Raw genomic sequence first — 17,593 nt, forward strand, 5'->3', positions numbered from 1 at the left:
TCCAAATTTTCTATTGTTCTCTCCCTCATTGTTAAGTGGTGAAGAATTTTACACAGCTATAACATTGACGCATGCGCGTTACTAGGTATTAGACCGGGTTGAAAATGGCGGCCGTGGCAAACTAGTTCAAAGCGCGCGGATTTGTGCCGACTATTTACAGATCACATTATATTTTCCGTGGTCTCATTTTAACGTCGCGTATTTTTGACAATTGAATCTAAGTTTATTCTAAGAAATGAAAAATTTTTCATCTTAAAAGAACCTGTCTGAGCTGAATTATTTACAAGTTTCAAACCCAGCGAATCGTTGAATAGCTTTCCTTTGTTTTACGGTTTGTTACGATTTCTTCCTAGGAGAAAAACAGGTAGAACATAACCGGCACCATTATTCTAGCAAACAACTGAGCAAGTGGTCTTTTATTTTCGTGTTGACGCTTCGCTACACTGGCCAAGAAACCCGTTCCCGAATTCTCACTCCGTTGGTTTTTCGTTCTCGTATCGCTGCTTTGGGGGGAAGAATTAAGCTAAAGCTACTTGTTTGGATGAAACTGAGTTTTGAAACCTATTAACTTCTACAAGATTCACATCGTAATTTCCGCACTCTGTAATACGTTTTGATTTTTTTTTTCGTTAAATTTTGTTTTGATCGAACACAGGCTATCAGCTTCTTGTTTGATGTCAGTGATTATTTCTAACCTTAGGGGGTTAGGGTGGGGCTTAGTTTGGACTAACACTGGAAAAGAAAACAAGACCAGAGAAACGAAGAGTTAAAGTTAACGTAGCTCTAAGCTTAATCTGGAGTTCGATCAGTGAAAACGTTGGACTTCACTTCTGTTGTTTGCAAAGGTAGGCCGGCTGAAATTTGTGGCAGATCCTAACTTCATTTTTGCGGCCAAATTATCCGTTGACAAGCTATAGATCGTGTGAATTGTCAGGTATACAATATGAGGCTAAGAAAAGTCAAAGATCGAGGACAAAGCACAAAGCTAAAGAGATTGCAGTGGAGCCTGGTAAAAGTGAAAGACCGGGGCGGCCATAACTTTGAAAGCTGCGTTAGTCCGTGATGTTTGTGTCAGTCAAATTACAGCATCGTTCAAACTTGTGATAAGTTCAGTTTGTCGACGTTACGTTCATGGGCACTTATCGAGCCAGCCTTACGGAGTACTTGAGAAAATCATGCTTATCCTTTGTGTATTTGGTTTGCAAGAGAGTTTTTTTTCTGTTTTCACTGCTTGGGTTCCTTATGTGGACGGGAAGATGTCTCTAAAACAAGGGAAGTGTATTTCTTATAGGTTCATTTTCATCGACAGTGTCCGTAATTCTTTCTTTGTATTCGTTGGCTATGGTGATGAGGATTGCTCGTCTACCGAGTGAAAATCGCAGGGAACATTTTATTTAAAAAAAAAAAAAAAACAGGTCAAGAAAATTTCCATTACACAATAGTATTTCCGTAAATTACTGGAGCCTGTTTAAGCTTGGCTGAAAAGGACAAAATTATCCTCTCTTTAACAACGAAACTTTTTCAATTCTCCAAAAGATCATTTAGCCGATGAATGATTTTTGAGACTTTGTTTATAAGCACCTTTACACTTACGGCCGTTTTTGGTGACCCTGCGGGACTTTGACGGGAATTTTGGGGTATTTAACATTTTGGGGGCTATATTGCGAGTATATTTTCCCCAACTTTTGGTCTAAGTTATTCTAGAATTAAGAGCGTTAACACAAAGTGGCCACAGAATAACAAAAAGGAGGCTAAAATTTATAATTTCTAGGCTGTGAGCAAAGCACAGTTTCCATACTGATCAATGTTTTGTGACCAGTGTTTCCCAAACAACAAATTATAATCGGCCCGATGTTTTCAAGTTGTCGTCCACCGGGAAAACCAGGCAATTCTTAGATGCTTTTCAACGATGCAGATGCTTTCCTTGGATTTTCTCAAGTTCAAGCAGCACTGTATCTTGTGGACTGCTTTCACTTTAGGATCTCAGACTAACGTTATGAAAATGTAATTAAAACAGACTCTGCTCTAACAGGTTTAGAATAACCTGCGTAGCAGGCGCTTGGAATGCGAGAAAAAACGGGGTCGCGCGACGAAGACACGCGAGGGGAGCGTCCTCTCTTCTTACGTGTTTTCCTCGCGCCCATTGCGCGGGCTAGTTTAAAATCGCGCTTATATCAAACAGCAAACGTCAATTTGTACCACGTGATCAAGTTTCCCTGTACCTCCACCAGAACAGCTGTTTGTCAATTTCTATCCATGAATTTTTTTTTGCACAGCGTTTATGTTTCATTTTAGTTCATTTTTATATATATATATATATTTTGACAGATCATCAACCTGAATCTGGCGTTTGCCGTTTGTGTTTTACCAGATTCTAAAACTCTCTGTTATTATTTGGCGAAAACATCGCCGGTGGGTGCGCTTGTTTTGTTTTATAAAAAAAATGACATAACTATACCCGTTAACTGAAAAATAACTTGAGATTAAAGGAAAAGCCTAAATAACAAACACTCTGATATATTTTTCAAATAAATGGGCCTTTTGTGGCAGCAAAACGTCGCTACGTATATCCCTTGGCCACGGTTAATTTTGTGTAACGCACCACATGTACTAGATAACGGTATTACTTTTTTCGTAGTTTAAAAAAAATGAAGGAAAGTAACATTGAAATACTGTCCATAAAATACATAAAATACTTGTTAATGACGGAGCTAATGTGACACATGCGTGAATCATGGAACGAGACCCTAAATGGCTGACATGGCTTAAGCACTTTCCCTTTCATTTTTTGCAAACAACCTAAAAATTAGGAAGAGTTTTCCTAATTTTTGTTAACTCAAAAAAAAGTATATGGTAAAATGACGCTCAAACATTTATTGAATAATCACACTTTATGATTTCGCTCACGACGTTAACAGTTTTAGTTAAAACTATTTACAATATAATGCAATGCTTACAATGTTCGTAGAAAAAAAGTTATTGGACTAGTTCATTTACGAAGACTATAAGAAAAGAAAAGCATCTTGGAAAAGCTTAGCTTAGACTAAATATTTCACAGTCTGCAATTAATTCAGTTTTGCTTTGTCTTTATTGTTTCAGTCAAAAAATATTTCTCAGTCGTTGCAAGAGCAATTCAAAAAGAAGAATTAAAGAGAATTCGCTCGTAATCGAATTTTAACAAACTTTTTCGTCATTTCCACATCGTTCCCTGATACATACTGTTTGCTTCGTAATTTTACTACTATGACCAGAATCCTTCAGGCGTTTGCTTTCTTGTGCAAATGAGGGCTTTTCTTACCTGAACCTCGCGCGCTGGGATCACCAAATTTAAATATGAAAGGAAAAACGAAGAGAATTTGGTCGAACTATTGAAAAGAAAGTTTGTTAGGAGTGGTGGTGGTGGTGGTGGGGGAGGGGGTGGGTGAGGAAGTGCCGGCGAATAAATTTGTTAAAAATGACCCAGAAATAGTCCCCTTTAGGGGCTCGCGGACGTGGGATAACATGCAAATGATTCGGGGGATAAAGAATTGCTATAAAAAGGAAAAAGGGAAATGAGGAAAAAACATCTTTTTGTTATTTGAAGTATCACTGTCTTAAAATTATAGACATGATCAAGGGGGAGCACCACCATTCCCCGGCCACTACACCCTTTCCAGTCACCTTCTTTCCGCGTCCCCTTCGCAGCCGCTCGGGCTGGAGTCACGCAATGCTTCCCGTCACGTGGGGACGGGGAGCATTGCGTGACACTGCCCGAGCGGCTCGAAGGAGACTACAAATGTACTTCTTTCCTCACTTGACTAAGAATCAAATTCCAACAAAGTGACTATTTAGATAAAATCCCTCCAACAGTACTTTCCTCTGCAATCTTTTTATACGCTGTAAAAGGCGTGATTCTCTGAAGATTCTGAAGATGAAATACTTAAGTCGACTTTTTACAGTACTTTCCTGTGGTATCTATTTTAATCCTGTCGGCGTCTTGTCTTATTTTTAAGTCTGTGCATATAATCCTAAAGTGTGTCCATCTTGAAGAATTAAAGCTACTGAGAAGTTCTCTACTATGGTGCTATAGTTTATTAAACTGTATAAGGTGCTTTCAACTTTAGTCAGTCTGGATATATTTTTAAGTGGTCCCATTTGAAGATTGTTTTAAATCTGTGAATTATATCTTACAGTGTGACAATTCAAATGGCAGCTTTATAGCAGTGTGAATCTGACACTATTTTGAAGTATTTTATTTTGGGACTCGAGGGTTCGCTTTTTTCAAACAAAATTCCCTCTCCTCGATCCCATCTCCGCTTAAACGTTTTACTTGGCTGTATATGATGAAATTCGTCTTTTTTTCTAAAGCGCTTTTCCTAACAGTCCTTTAAAAGATCATTACAATATGTTTTCTTTCTCTTTCAGTTTTGGTTTGTCGCTTTTTTTGTATCAATAGGCTCCTAATGATGCTGTTTTCGCTCGTAGTTCAGTTTCCTCCGAGTACTGTTCGGAATGACGAAACAAACTAGATTAAACTATTTACATGCTGATCTACACTCCCAAGCATTCTTTTTTCACAACAACTGCCTGTCAAGTCTTTCCTCTGTCACGGCAATATCCGGCGGTTTGTCTTCGATCTTGCGGCTGATTAGCACTTCCCGAATTTATTCAATCAAACAGAACAGGTGCACAAAGAACAATCAAAATTAAACCGAGAAGCCCTGGTTTCGAGACTCGCCCCACTCCATTGTTATGATTGTCTCGGTTTTGTTCCTTAGAATTTGCGATGGTCTTAGAAAAGTTTAACAAGCGTGGATAGTAAAAGTTCCAAAACGCCATCCGCTGTGGTTCAAAGTTAGTCTGCATTTCAGGATTTTCCTGGATCAGTAAATACGATTTGTGGGTCCTGTTAAACTGATTCCATGTCACCCCGTGTAGGGCGGAAGGCGTGGGTATTCCGTCTTTGGCAAAGTTTGCATAAAGTGACATTATGAAGCTGCTTACATTTCGATCTTCTTCGGTAAAATTCAGCGAGGATATGTTCAAAAACGGTGCTCCAAAGTCATAAGGGGTGTTCGCTCCGTGTCTTACGCCTAACCAAGCTTCTGCGCTGCTTCGCTTAGATATGTGAGAAAACTCGTACATGTACGTGGGAGCTTTCTGGCTATGAATTTCTAAGACCTTCAATGTAGGGGCTGCTACGAAATAATCTGATTGCATGTTGACTATTTTCTTAAGGAGGGTGGGTGGGTCGGGCGTTTTCGTCCATGGAGTGTACTGAAAGGTGATTGAGTCTTCTAAAAGACCAGCAGTTTTCTCGTTATTGTGGTACAAGTCTTCCTTATGGACAAAGGATTTTATACAATCTCCAAACACAGCGCTAGAAAGTTCGTTCGGTGGTATGCATTTTTGTGGAATGTTATGACCAGCCTCGTCGCTATTAAAGCCGCCAATCAGAGGAACAGGATGAAATTGACCAGACAAGCGGAGTTTTTCTGGTGTGTCGCATATGAAATGGTTATCTATGACGGGCCCAGTTGGCCCTTGCCATTTATCAACAATTTGGCTCGTGTCTTTTGTTTTAAGACAGTTCATCATTTCCCGGTGATCTTCCGTGTTGCAACTAAGGTTTTTGGCAGTTTTTTTGGTGTTTTGAACAACTGTCTCAACAGACTGAAATGCAAATGGTGAAAGCTCGACCCCGCTCTCGATAATCGCCCTTTGAAAAAGTCCCTCAGACAGAGGGGACAATAAATGAAGCCCTACGCTGGCCCCACCTGAGCTCACACCCAATGCGGTAACCCTTTCAGGATCTCCACCGAATGCTTTTATATTTTCTCGAATCCACTTTAGGGCTTGCACTTGATCTAACATTCCCCAATTTCCGCGGGCTTCAGCATCACCAGTGGTCATAAAACCAAACGGTCCAAGCCGGTACTGAACCATCACCAAGACAACGCCAAATCGGGGAAAGACTTCTCCTGGAGTTGTATGCCGTGCTGTAGTACCGTAAACGTAACTTCCACCATGAAGGAACATTATGACTGGATAAAGCGGACTTGAATTAGTCGCGTTTTCTCGACCAGGGGCGAATATATTTAAGTACAAGCAATCTTCGCTAGAATCTTTCTCCCATGTAAATCCGGGCCAAGCAAGACGAATTGAGTTTAAAAAATAATCAGACTGAGATTGGGCGCAAACGAATTTGAATGAGGTCGCGTTGTATATTTCAGGCTTCCAGGAATGTGGGGGCTTCGGTGGCTGAAAGCGTAGATCTTTTATCGGTGGTGAGGCGTAGGGAACTCCAAGGAATGTGTTGACATACTTAATATGGCCGTCTTCGCTCAGGAAATGTCGGGTTTTTCCAATTATCTTCCCATATTTGGTTTCGACGATTGGTTTTCCAGAAGGGGTTGTATGCGCTAAGGAGAAGCACTCGACCACAATCACAACCACGATCAACAAGCTTTTCATTCGCATAATCCTGTTCATCAAAGATCAGAAAAACCTGTAATTAGTCTTGTTTTAAACACGTTGGATGGGATTTCACAAATAAAGAGAGCGTCGACTTTGCAATCAACTTAGGAATTCATTTCAGCCACCAGGGCACCATTTATGGCTACACATTCCACCGCGAACAATATCTGGATACGTTTGAGGGTCGCGTCTCAAAGCAGACTTTGCGTGTAACCGCATGCCAATATAATTTCGTACAACAGGGGTCAGATGTAATTTACTGTCACGACTCATTTTAATGACAACCACTCATAACGCGCCTTCGGGCAAAACTTTTCAGCTTTTTGCGATTTTCCGTATGTTGCGGTGATAGCATCTTTTTTGGCTTCCCGCGAAAAAATCAGCTGATTTGAAAATAATGCGTTCTTAACCTGAACGATGCTTATATCTCGTCTTATAAGAAGAGAATGCCCTCGCCATTAACGTTCTAAACTTCCTTCCTTTTACACATCTGGAGAGAAAATAGCTGTCATGATTGGAGACCTTTGCCCGTATAGAAAGGCGTTTAATAGGATTGATAGTGCCCTTATGAGTCCAAAGTACTCCCAGCGCATTTTAATAAAAAGCGGATGTATGCTATTAACACAAATCTTAGAAACTGCGGGAGTCCATACTTTTACCATACTGAATTGATTCCACATTCGCTTTGATACACACAGAAGAAAAAACATAATTGAATGTGAGCTAAAAGAAAAATTCATTAAAATTCCTGACCTCTTAAATAGGCGACAAGTGGAGGAAAACAAATACTCTATGATGATGGATGCATTTTTTAGTATTGAAAAATATAGTTATCAGTTTTCCTGACAGCGAGTTTTGTTCGGATTTTTGAACGCCTTAAAATTGCAAAAGACTGCTTTCTTCTTAATTAATTTAGGACTTGCGGCTCCCAAACAAATTAAAATCTAATCAAAAGAGCGAAAAAAGCCTGATCTTGTCACGGACACTGCTAATATGGCAAATAAAAAGGGAATTGGAACGGGAACTACGACCACACGGTCTTGTCGACAAAAGAATTACACTCTAAGGTAATATAAAAAAAATTGACGATTTTGAACGGCAAATTTTTAGCGAATTTCTGTGGCTCTAGAATGTTCAGGTATTTTACTAATTTAATTTTTCCTAAGAAGATTAGAAGCATAACACAAATTTTCGTGCAAAAAAGCGTCTGAGCCGGAATACTTATGCGGACTTATGAGCATGTGGTCGTCTTTGAAATATCCCCTACGTTCCTTTCAGAGAACTCGACAAGGTCACCAAGTGCGTCTTTAAAGGTTGATTGAAAAGCAAAAAAAAAGCCTGAATTTGTTTAAAAGTCTGCAGCGCCACGAACCTTGTGAAATATTGTATTCATTGTATTCATTAACGTGACAATTTTAAGATAAAGGTATACCTTCATTAATTTTAATTTTCAGTTGCTCTTTCACCAAGTAAAATATCTATATTGCTCTGGTAATTTTATCTGCGCGATAAAGCCATATATATACCTGAATGTGATGACAGTTCCGTATTTATATTAGTATTTATCCTGTGCAAGGCTCTCAGATAGAAGAAAGGTCCCGAAAGATAACCAGAGAGGGAATATAAGACGCGGGGGATATGATATGGGGAAGGGAAAGGGCGTAAGGGCGCTGACGTTGTTGCTCTCTCCCCAGTCCTCGCGCGTTTTTCGCGTCACTTGTTTACTGCACGACTGCTCGTTGCACTAATATCTTGGAGCCTGGAACAGACTATGTTCAAGGGAGCCAAGGAAAATACAGGGTCTACCCGACATAGCAGTGATAAATCAAATTTAGATAGCAGTGATAAATGAAATTGGCATTTTTTTTTTAGCGTGACTCCTAAACCATAAGATTGAATATTTTCAAGTATACAAAAAATACGAGAGAGACCTTGACCTCATCAGGACTTGAGACTACTTGACTATTAAAGAGCGCTTTATCTTATTACCGTTTAGAAAACGTTTTTTAAAGAAACTATCCGACAAACATTTTGACGAGAATTTTTATCCATTTTTACCAGGGATTAAACAAAAGGACACTTAAAGTTGAAGGCAAGGCTGATCGGACAGCTTAAAGGGGTTGATAAATTACAAGGCCCTTTTTCTAGCCCCTGATGAATACTAGTTTTTTCTAGTCGAAATATTGGGCAAATAAATTTGTTAATTATCAACCCTTAACTGTCCGATCAGCCTTGCCTTCATGATCAATTTTAAGTGTTATTTTTTATTGCTGATCCTGATCTTAAACAAGATCCGGCTTTCGCTCGCTGTTGTTTGTCCAAGGTGTTTTCTTGCAAGAATTGTGCGCTAAAACAAAACGAGTTGATTAATGAAGAGGTATGATGTATGGGGTTGTAGTGGGAGCCTGGGGGGGGAGGTAAGAAAAGTGGGAGAGGAGGGAGCGAAGAGGGCTGGAAAACGGAGGGGAAAAGATAGCGTAAGGCGTGCTTAACAATGCTCAAGGTACTATTTGACTGAGGTTTATCTCATACCCAGATCACACTCTATCTTACGCTGAAAAGTGAGATCTCCCTCAATTTCCCTTGGCCGTGGGAGATCTGCGTATGAGATTAGGAACGAGTATCGTAGAAGGAGAAACTAAGAACTTTTCGTCTGGTTTTCGGTCGGGGTGGCGAACAACTGCCTTTTTGGCTGAATCTGTTCGTTTCCAGCTGTTCTTTTTATCGGAAGGGTGGCGAACATCAAGACAATTTTTCTGCCCTCGTGTGATCTTCCGCCACAACTCGCCGAGGTTTCGATATTGCCCTCGCTACATCCTCTTGCAAGATTTTGTGCATCTAGTCTCCGTTCCGTGATGCTTCTGCTGGCTCGAAAAATTGCTCGTTTTCAGGCAGCTGTTCAGGAAGAGCGAAGACGCTGGGTATGAGGGTGTCCCATGTGTCAATATGTTTAAGAGAGCTCAGACAAGGAACCACGGAGAATATTTGAATAGTAGCGAAAACTTCGCTAATAAAGAGAATTCGAGAAATAGAGAAAAATCCAGAGTAAAAAAATCGTTTTTCGCCCCCCTTCAGTTTTAGAACCTGCAAGTATTTCTCGGGGGTATTTCTTATCTCAAATAAAAAGTCTAACTAGACTAGGAGCAGTCTCTCTTTTTTCTTAGTCCGTCGAGCGAAACGCGGCGTTGCCGCCCGATGCTCGCGCGTGCGTGAACTCCCCTCACTGCAGTGAAGAAAGAGAGGAAAAAGAGAGCCTGCTCGCAGTCTAAATCTAACGTACTCGGACCTACTAACACAAAATTAAACCAACACGTATTGCTAAGACACGTGACCCTTTATGCCGGCCATGAGGTTTTGGGCTTCTACTATTTTTTGCTAGCCCGAAACGTCCCCAGCGGCGAAGAGCGAGGAGAAACGGATGTTTTCGCAGGCTACTTACCGCACAAATCGCCGGTCTATTTCTGGTTTGGAAAGAAGTGGTAGAGGATATGGCAATTTTTCCATATGTTTTCGAAGCGCTGCCGCTGTGAAATTCAAAGAAGATAATCGGAGTGGTACACGTATTCGCTATGTTTCCCGGATGCGTTATTACTCCATCATACAGCCACTTTTCAAGTTGAATTACTTCTTGCTGGTGATGTGGAACCAAATCCTGGCGACTCAGAAGGAAATAGTTCTCGTAGAAACTCCCAGCCAAATGGAAATAACTTTAATACCCGTAATATTATTCTACCTATAAATTCACGGAGCTTGATTCGTCTCCGGGGGGGGTACTCCCTTATATTATTCCCTTATATAAGCCACATAGGTATGTGCAGCCCCAAAGGGTAAGGTTTTTGGGCCCTTTTGGCCGTCCGAGAACGGCTATAAACTTTGCCCATTTGGTCTGGAATCGGGTATGGTTTTCGAGAAACTACGGGAGTGTATGAACGTATTTATCGGTTCAATTCCAAATGAATAAGAACGAAATAGAAAAATGCGAATTCGAAGTACATTTGAAGAATTTTTTGTTTGCGCTCTTATCTTATTAATGATGACATAATTTCTGCCTAAAGGCCAGGGGCCCGTTTCTCGAAAGTCCCGATTATTAACAGGCCCGGTAAGCTGTCTCCGTTTACATTAGAGATCAAGATTTCATTAGTTTTGCATCTAACGTGATAAAACTATCAGTTAATGAAACAGAATGGAGTAGTTTGCTAGCCAGGACCCGCGCTCTTATTCTTTATATTTCGATTTGAATATTTGATTTCGGGCGCGAAAAGTTACCGGGACTTTCGAGAAACGGGTCCCAGGTCTGAAAACGAGTGTAGTTTTAGAAGTCTGGTCTGAAAACGGGTGTCAGGAAAATGACATTTTTTGGTTCTAAATAGTATCAGGATTTGTAGAACCGGGCAGCACATCCCCGCCAAGAATTCTCAGGAGTACCCCCCGGGGATTCGTCATATCGACGAACTGAGACTTCTTCTTAAATCCTTAAAAGACCAAGTTATCCAAAGAGGCCCAAACATTCTTCTCAATCTGCATAATTCTTCACATCATACTCAGCCTCATTCAATAAGCCGTAGGTTTCTGATTACTTGGTTTCTTTCAATATAAGTTTTAAGAACAACCTTTCAGGTAAGAGATAGTATAGTCCGTGGATTAGTAGGATCGGAACCCTTCCGCTAATTGTGCGGTCAGCTTTCACTAATGTGTTAGCATAGCTTTTTAACGCTTAATTTTGACCAGCGTTTTAGGTACTAAAGAGCTCTAAGGCTTTTTTGCTCCAGTTAGAAAAAACATTTTTTTCGTAAGATTTTTTCATCGCGTGCTGGTTATGAAGAATTAGCTAGAGGATTAAGGCAAATCGAAACGGCGAAATATTTTGAAGGAATAACACTGTAAATTATGTCGATGACTAAAGAGTCTTAATGCCTGCCTCAAACGGAAGAAGTTAAAAGTCCAGCTAAGTCCTTCCGTTCAGAATTTGACTGATATCAGATAAAGGGATACACTGTGCTGTACTTTGCTGTCGAGGATGGTAATGACACTAAAGCGAATGTCACCTTGGAGAATGGGAGCGATTACCAAGTCTTCGCAAGTATACATAGTACAGTATTCAAATACCGTTTTTTTTTTTTTTCAATTTTTTTTTAAAATGCGGTTTTAAATATACGTCTATATCTCAAACGTTTTTACGCTTCTGAAGGATGGAAAAATCATGGATATCGGTTAAATCTTTCCTGCTGAAAAGCGCGACTCAAAAACTTAACCAACATGCTAAAGAATAGGTTCGGGCCACCTTATAAGCCTGCAAGATCAGAAAAATAAAAATACCTGATAATGGCTGTCGGGTTCCTCATCCTGCGTTTTTCCCTTTGATGTTTGCACCACTGAATGCAGTGGAAGAACAGGAAGAAGTCAGAAAAAGGATGTCTAAAATCTAGCAGCAGGATGTATGCATTTTACTCATCAGGATGTCACATTCTAACCGGCGTCGCAAGAAGCTATTGGAGGTCTTCTCTTTCACTCTCTTTCTTCAAACTAATTCAAGTGTAGTAGCAGTTGTTATAGCCAAAGCTGGACATCAAGGTGAACTCGGTGTGGGTAATGTTTTGGTATTAGTGAACCTACATGGTTGCGATCGGCAAGAAGCTACAGAGCAATGAAAATCTTAAATGCTGATTAACAAACCCAAACAGGAACTTCAAGGAGACTAATAAACCAAGGTCAGCTCTAACATCACAACCACGACCACCCATGAAAGACATCTGGCATTACAGAGGGAACTCGCAAGCTCAGCAGAAATTCAAGTACAACACTGAAGCAGCCAAGCAGGGACCCTGAAGCAGAGACCCTAGATTAAAAACATAAGATGAAAACAGGACAACACCTATGGACGAAATCCAAACTAACCTTGACCCGCTAAATGAAACAAAAACGAAACTTATTAGATGAGATAGATCTTAAAAATAACTTTCAAAATACTTCACAACACTATTCACGACGGTTCGTTTTGGAGCCAGAATGTTCCAAAACAAGTTGCACGTTGTGGTGCCCGTTTTACCGAACCTCAGTATAGGTTAACATACTTGGACGCAAAACCTTTAAAGCTTTGTAAAAACAAAAAACAGAAGCAATTTTACGGTTCTTCTTGGCAAAAAGAGCAACGACATGCAGTCTTGCTTTGATTGTTATCTTGCAAAAGAAGGCTATTAATTGCAGCGGGAAGTTTAAAAAAGTAATTCTGGACAACTAAGTTTGTAAAATAGATGATTCCCCAAACTGTATGAATTAAAACATTACTCCTCTCTATGCTCAAAGGATATTAAAATTAATGATACGAAAACAGACTATAGCCTGAATAGCGCAAAGTATATCTTATCTTGAACGAAACGTAAAATTATCCGCAAAAAGGAAGGAAGGGCCGCCTATCGCAGGTTAATCACGAACCGAAAAAAACCGACATTACATTATTTTCTTCCCGTTTTGGCAACTTATTCTTGCTAGGAGTCAAATCAATGCTCACGTCTAGAGTTGATCCACTGGAGCCTGCCAACTTCAATGACGTCTTATAATTTTTCATATCAAGCATAAGCTCCTTCTGATCAACTGATATCTAGCAAGAGAGCTAAACATTGCTCCCGGCACAGTTTGTAGGACGATAAAGCGCAACATGGTTGGTCTGCTTCCCATTCTGCTCATTTTACTGGAGATGCCAGTCATCTATTGCTACAGTAAATGGTGTGTCATTACTTTTAGTAATTTAGCTACAACTGAATGTCAAATGATACCTTAAAAATCCTTCAAACTTGGCGTGCAATTCGAAGACAAAAAGGGACTAAGAAACAATCGTACATCAGACAAGAAATGAAGCGGATTTGTCAGTGAAAACAAAGTTCAAAATCTAGTCCAAACTGATTGAGGAAAATCAACACGCCTTACCGATGGAAACAACTTTATAAATTGTTTTATGGTTACGTTTCAACGAGAAATGAAGTCAATGCAATGAGAGTAGTCAGGGTACAATTAGGTTGGTTGATTGGCTTGGTTGTGGTTGGTTGGGAGTTGTTGTGTTCTCTTTGTTGGGGAAAGTATAGCATGACCTCAAAGCCTAGGCGAGCACAAAAAGAAGGCTTTATAGCAGTTGTCTCGCATGCGAAGTCTTTAGTTAAATTCAACCACGGGGATTGCATTTTAAAGACTCGAGAAAGCCAATGATAGATTTGGTGTGAAGGTCATGTCGTCTCAGACGCCTTCCATTGTCATAACGACTTCCGGGAAGTCGTAGCCACTTTCAAGTTCCATCTAGTGTAAATATCATCCCTGGGGATTAATCAATTTTATGCAAATGAGTATATATATAATAGGAAACACTGGCACGCTTCTTCCCTTTCACTTCACTTTGTCCGACACGAAGGGCGATTGGCGACCCACCCACCCTCCCCAGCGAGTAAGTCGGGTTCCAGATTACCTATATATGTTTGATTCAGTCTGTCTTGGGCTTGTTCCAGGTCATATCGATTCCCCATACCTTATTATATTGTCATGAATAACAGGTCAATTTTAACAGTTTGTTTCTCATCTAGCTGGGCGTTTACGCACTTGAATTTTAGCTAATGCAATTTAGGTACCCAATCTAAGGATCACAACAGGAACACAATTCCAGCAAGGGCAGACATAATACCCTATTAAAAGATCGAGGCCCATATTTTGTAGTTCAGTTTTATCTGCGTGTTTTATCCTTGGTTCAGTCCTTTGCTTAAAACTCATTATCATCAGGAGCCGATTACTGTTACCATAAATTACCGTACCCCAAAACAAAGGAAAATAGAGTTAAAGCCAAAAATAAAATTGAACCAACCGACAACACATAGATGGGAGTACCTCCCCCGGGATATCACATAAATCGGATTGAGGGTCCCCAATACGGTATTTTATTCCCGTAATCCCGACCCAAAATTTCGTGCAGTCGCGTAATCCTGATAGTTATTTTTGGCACCCCGTCACGGGCATACTTCCAACCTCTTATGGCGATCGCGCAGTTAAAATCCCAGATCCCGATAAACCTACTGATGATCATGAATGTCATTTTTCTTTTCAGGAAGTTTAACCTGCCCGACTTTTCGCAATGAGGATATTGCTCTTCAATGCAGTCCCAGCCAAACAAAACATTTATATCTGACTCTGAATGCGGCAGCTCGCGCAGATCAAAATGTTGCGCAACTTCTCGCAGAGGGAGCTGTTCTCTTATGTGTGTAACACCTCGCGTTCTAGGTAAGTATAGTAGGGTAGCTAAGTACCCTAACCCTAACCCTATCCCTAACCCTTTTCGCATTTTTTTTTTGTAAATAGAGGGTTAAGCATCACGTTTACCTCAAAGAGCCGTCAAACGGCAAACGCGAATTTGTACTACATGACCAAGTTTGCCCTTTACTTGTCGGTTACTGTTCTTTCGTGATGCAAAAAGGGTTTCCTCGCGAAAAGGTGTCTGAGAAACGAGCACAGAAATTCCATTCTGATGACTCGTCACTACCCAGGGACCCTGGCACTTGATTGACTTACCCTAGCCCCTCTCCCCAAACATTACTAACCTTGCTCTGCGATCCCTATTAGCTTATATTTGAGTGGTGATTTCCCAAGTGATAGCAACAGAGTAAAAAGTTAGAACCACCCTATGTACAATTTTATATAAAAAAAGCTGGTCCATTTTGTAATGCAAAGTCACAGCTCACGGTAAGAGTCGAGGATTGAATGAGTCGACAACGCCTAGGATCTAGATATCCTCAGAGATCCAAGAGCAGTCAGTCAGGTCGGGAGAAAAGGCACGACGAAAGTTTTCAAGCACGGGTGGAAGAGCCTCTGGGTACCGACTATCACCGGACCATTTCCAAACGGTCAAGCGAATGCTGGCTCCTGTTTGGGCCCCCCAAAAATGCTTTGTATGATTGTACCCAATCGGCGAACAACATCTCCTGAGTTCTTTTCGTGTGTTCATACACGACGGCTATTGTCTCGCCATACTTGTACGTGAAAGGACAACTCTCATCTTCTAGTTTCCTAACCAGAAAGGAGGGAACTACCGATGACTCGGGAAAACGTTTCGGATACTATCAGCAGGATTATTCCAATCTGGACCGAGAAATTTCTGTTTCTGATCGATCACAAGGTTTGTAAATAATATGGAGCTTTCATATGAGCTGCTGGAAGTGGTAAGCTATAAAAAATTGAGGCAATTAAGACTGAAGTTAAGGTCAATGCAATCATTAATAATGATCTCAGTCCTCACTGGATAGCTTCCATATAATCGCTCGATTGCTTCAAGTCTACAGTCTTGCTTGTAGCTCATTTATTCAATTGTTTGTTATCGATCACCATATCTGTAAGCGTCTATTATCAACGATTGGAAAAGCTCGGAGAGAGGTGAGGGGAGCCTGGGTAAGTTTCTTCTTCCCATACTCGTTCAAGTCTCCTGGAGGAAAAGCTGGCATTACTATAATCCTTGAAAATGTTGATTAGACTACTAGGCTTCTAGGCTTCCGGTAGTCGCTGAGCAAAGGGAAAACTCCAGTAGAGCAATAAGACGATGTAATGTCGGTACGTTTTGCAGGGATCCAGTCCGTTGAAACAAACACAGTGCGATGGTGGCTGTGACGGGAAACCAGTCTCACAAGGCCTGCATTCACGATAGGTTGTGCACCCTGAGGCCATTTCTGTCAACTTCTCACTAGCTAAGAGACATCTAAACATGCTAAAGTGAATTCGCTTTCATTCAAACAAAAGACTTCTTACGATTGATGCAGAGGAGGAGGAAGGAGGGGTAGGGGGAGGAGAAGGAGGGAGGTTTTAAACATAAGCGAAAGTTGTTGAACGGTAAATGTTAAATCGTGTTATCAAGCAGAAACCGTCTCGTTTAGTCGATGAATCAAGATGGAGAAGTGAGTTCAGTACTCCCTCATGACGAATGTGACCAATTGCAATCGGCTTTTAAGTCCATTAAGGTCCCAGTGAAATGCAAAAACACATTAGGATTAACTAATCTTTAAAAGAATATCCTGCCTCTTCTTTCCCCTAAAGAGCTTATAAATAATTCCATTCAGGAAATTTGATGCATGAAGCCTTTTTTTCCGGAAACGAGATTTCCCGCCATTTGAAAAAGTGAACAATTTTTGTATTCGTTAAGGGATAAACAGTACATATAAAATAGAACTTACATGTAATGCAACATACATAACGCGCAGCAGATTTTTTAGGCGATACAACTAAAAGGCTAAAAAAATACCGAGAGAAGTCTGTGTAGCCGGTGGGATCGTTTGAGCGAGCAGAGTTTTGGCAGAGGAGCCTTCGAAAATGTGCAGTAGGGAAGGGGAAGGAGACGCTTCAACAATAGAGGGTGCGTCGCCAAGACTCTCACAAGCGCAGAAATAATTCCGTCAGTTACGCAGGCTATACCGAGGAACTTTTAACAGAAGGCCTCACTGAAAATCACTCTTTGAGAAGTTAGCTCCCTGTAAAAAGATTATTATTAGTATTATTATTATTATTATTTTATTATTATTATTATTATTATTATTATTATTATTATTATTATTATTATTATTATTATTATTATTATTGAACGCGAGGCACTGCGAAATTTTATGCTGTAAAAAAGGCTTTTATTACGTATCGATTAAAGGAGCTGTGTCACGAAAATTTATCGAAATTCTAACAGTGGGATCCGCAACCAAATTGGGTGAATCATAAAAATAACCGTTCAAAATAAAAACACAGCATCTACACAATAAGGTTCGGACGGACAAAATTGAAGAAGATTAAAACGGATTTCAATTGTAGTTCTTGAAAACTTTTTTGCCTAACAGTTCGTTTTCGTTGTTTGTACACGTTTGATAAAATGCATGGAAGACATGATTTCGTCATTTGCCACTTATTTCTTCGCTAAAGTTATGAGTTCCATTGCGATTAGAGACGTGTAATTAGCAAAATATTTAAAAAAATGAACCTTGGACAGCCGTGTCGGGCAGCCGTGACACTGGCAGCCTCTCTAGTGACGAACAAGTATGTTTCAAATGATGGGGTTACAGCAATGGGTGACTTCTCGGCCTCAGAAGTTAAGCTAACTCCTATCTATCCGAGACACTTGGCAAAGGTGATCTTT

General features: G+C 40.4%; 1 protein-coding gene across 2 annotated transcripts; it reads right to left on the reverse strand.

Annotated features, from left to right (window-relative positions):
* Positions 1 to 4,048: 4,048 nt before the first annotated feature.
* On the reverse strand, positions 4,049 to 11,818 carry LOC140931246 (neuroligin-4, Y-linked-like). Of its 2 annotated transcripts, none has more exons than XM_073381014.1 (2): positions 11,773 to 11,818; positions 4,049 to 6,463 (listed from the first exon to the last, which is right to left on the reverse strand). In XM_073381014.1, exons 1-2 carry the CDS (start codon positions 11,796 to 11,798, stop codon positions 4,648 to 4,650), a joined length of 1,842 nt encoding a protein of 613 aa, XP_073237115.1. In that variant the 5' UTR covers positions 11,799 to 11,818; the 3' UTR covers positions 4,049 to 4,647. The 2 variants fall into 2 exon arrangements, with proteins under 2 accessions (XP_073237115.1, XP_073237114.1); XM_073381013.1 differs by lacking the exon at positions 11,773 to 11,818 and adding an exon at positions 9,896 to 10,169.
* Positions 11,819 to 17,593: the final 5,775 nt, after the last annotated feature.

Source organism: Porites lutea, chromosome 3, assembly GCF_958299795.1.
Source record: "Porites lutea chromosome 3, jaPorLute2.1, whole genome shotgun sequence".
NCBI lineage: Eukaryota > Metazoa > Cnidaria > Anthozoa > Scleractinia > Poritidae > Porites > Porites lutea.

What these genes read in the sequence shown, in the direction of transcription:
- LOC140931246 (XM_073381013.1), bottom strand. Translation starts at nt 9,960, where the DNA reads ATGGAAAAATTGCCATATCCTCTACCACTTCTTTCCAAACCAGAAATA. An exon ending in ATAGACCGGCGATTTGTGCG is followed by an intron (nt 6,464 to 9,895) that starts GTAAGTAGCCTG and finishes TTTGATGAACAG; the next exon opens with GATTATGCGAATGAAAAGCT.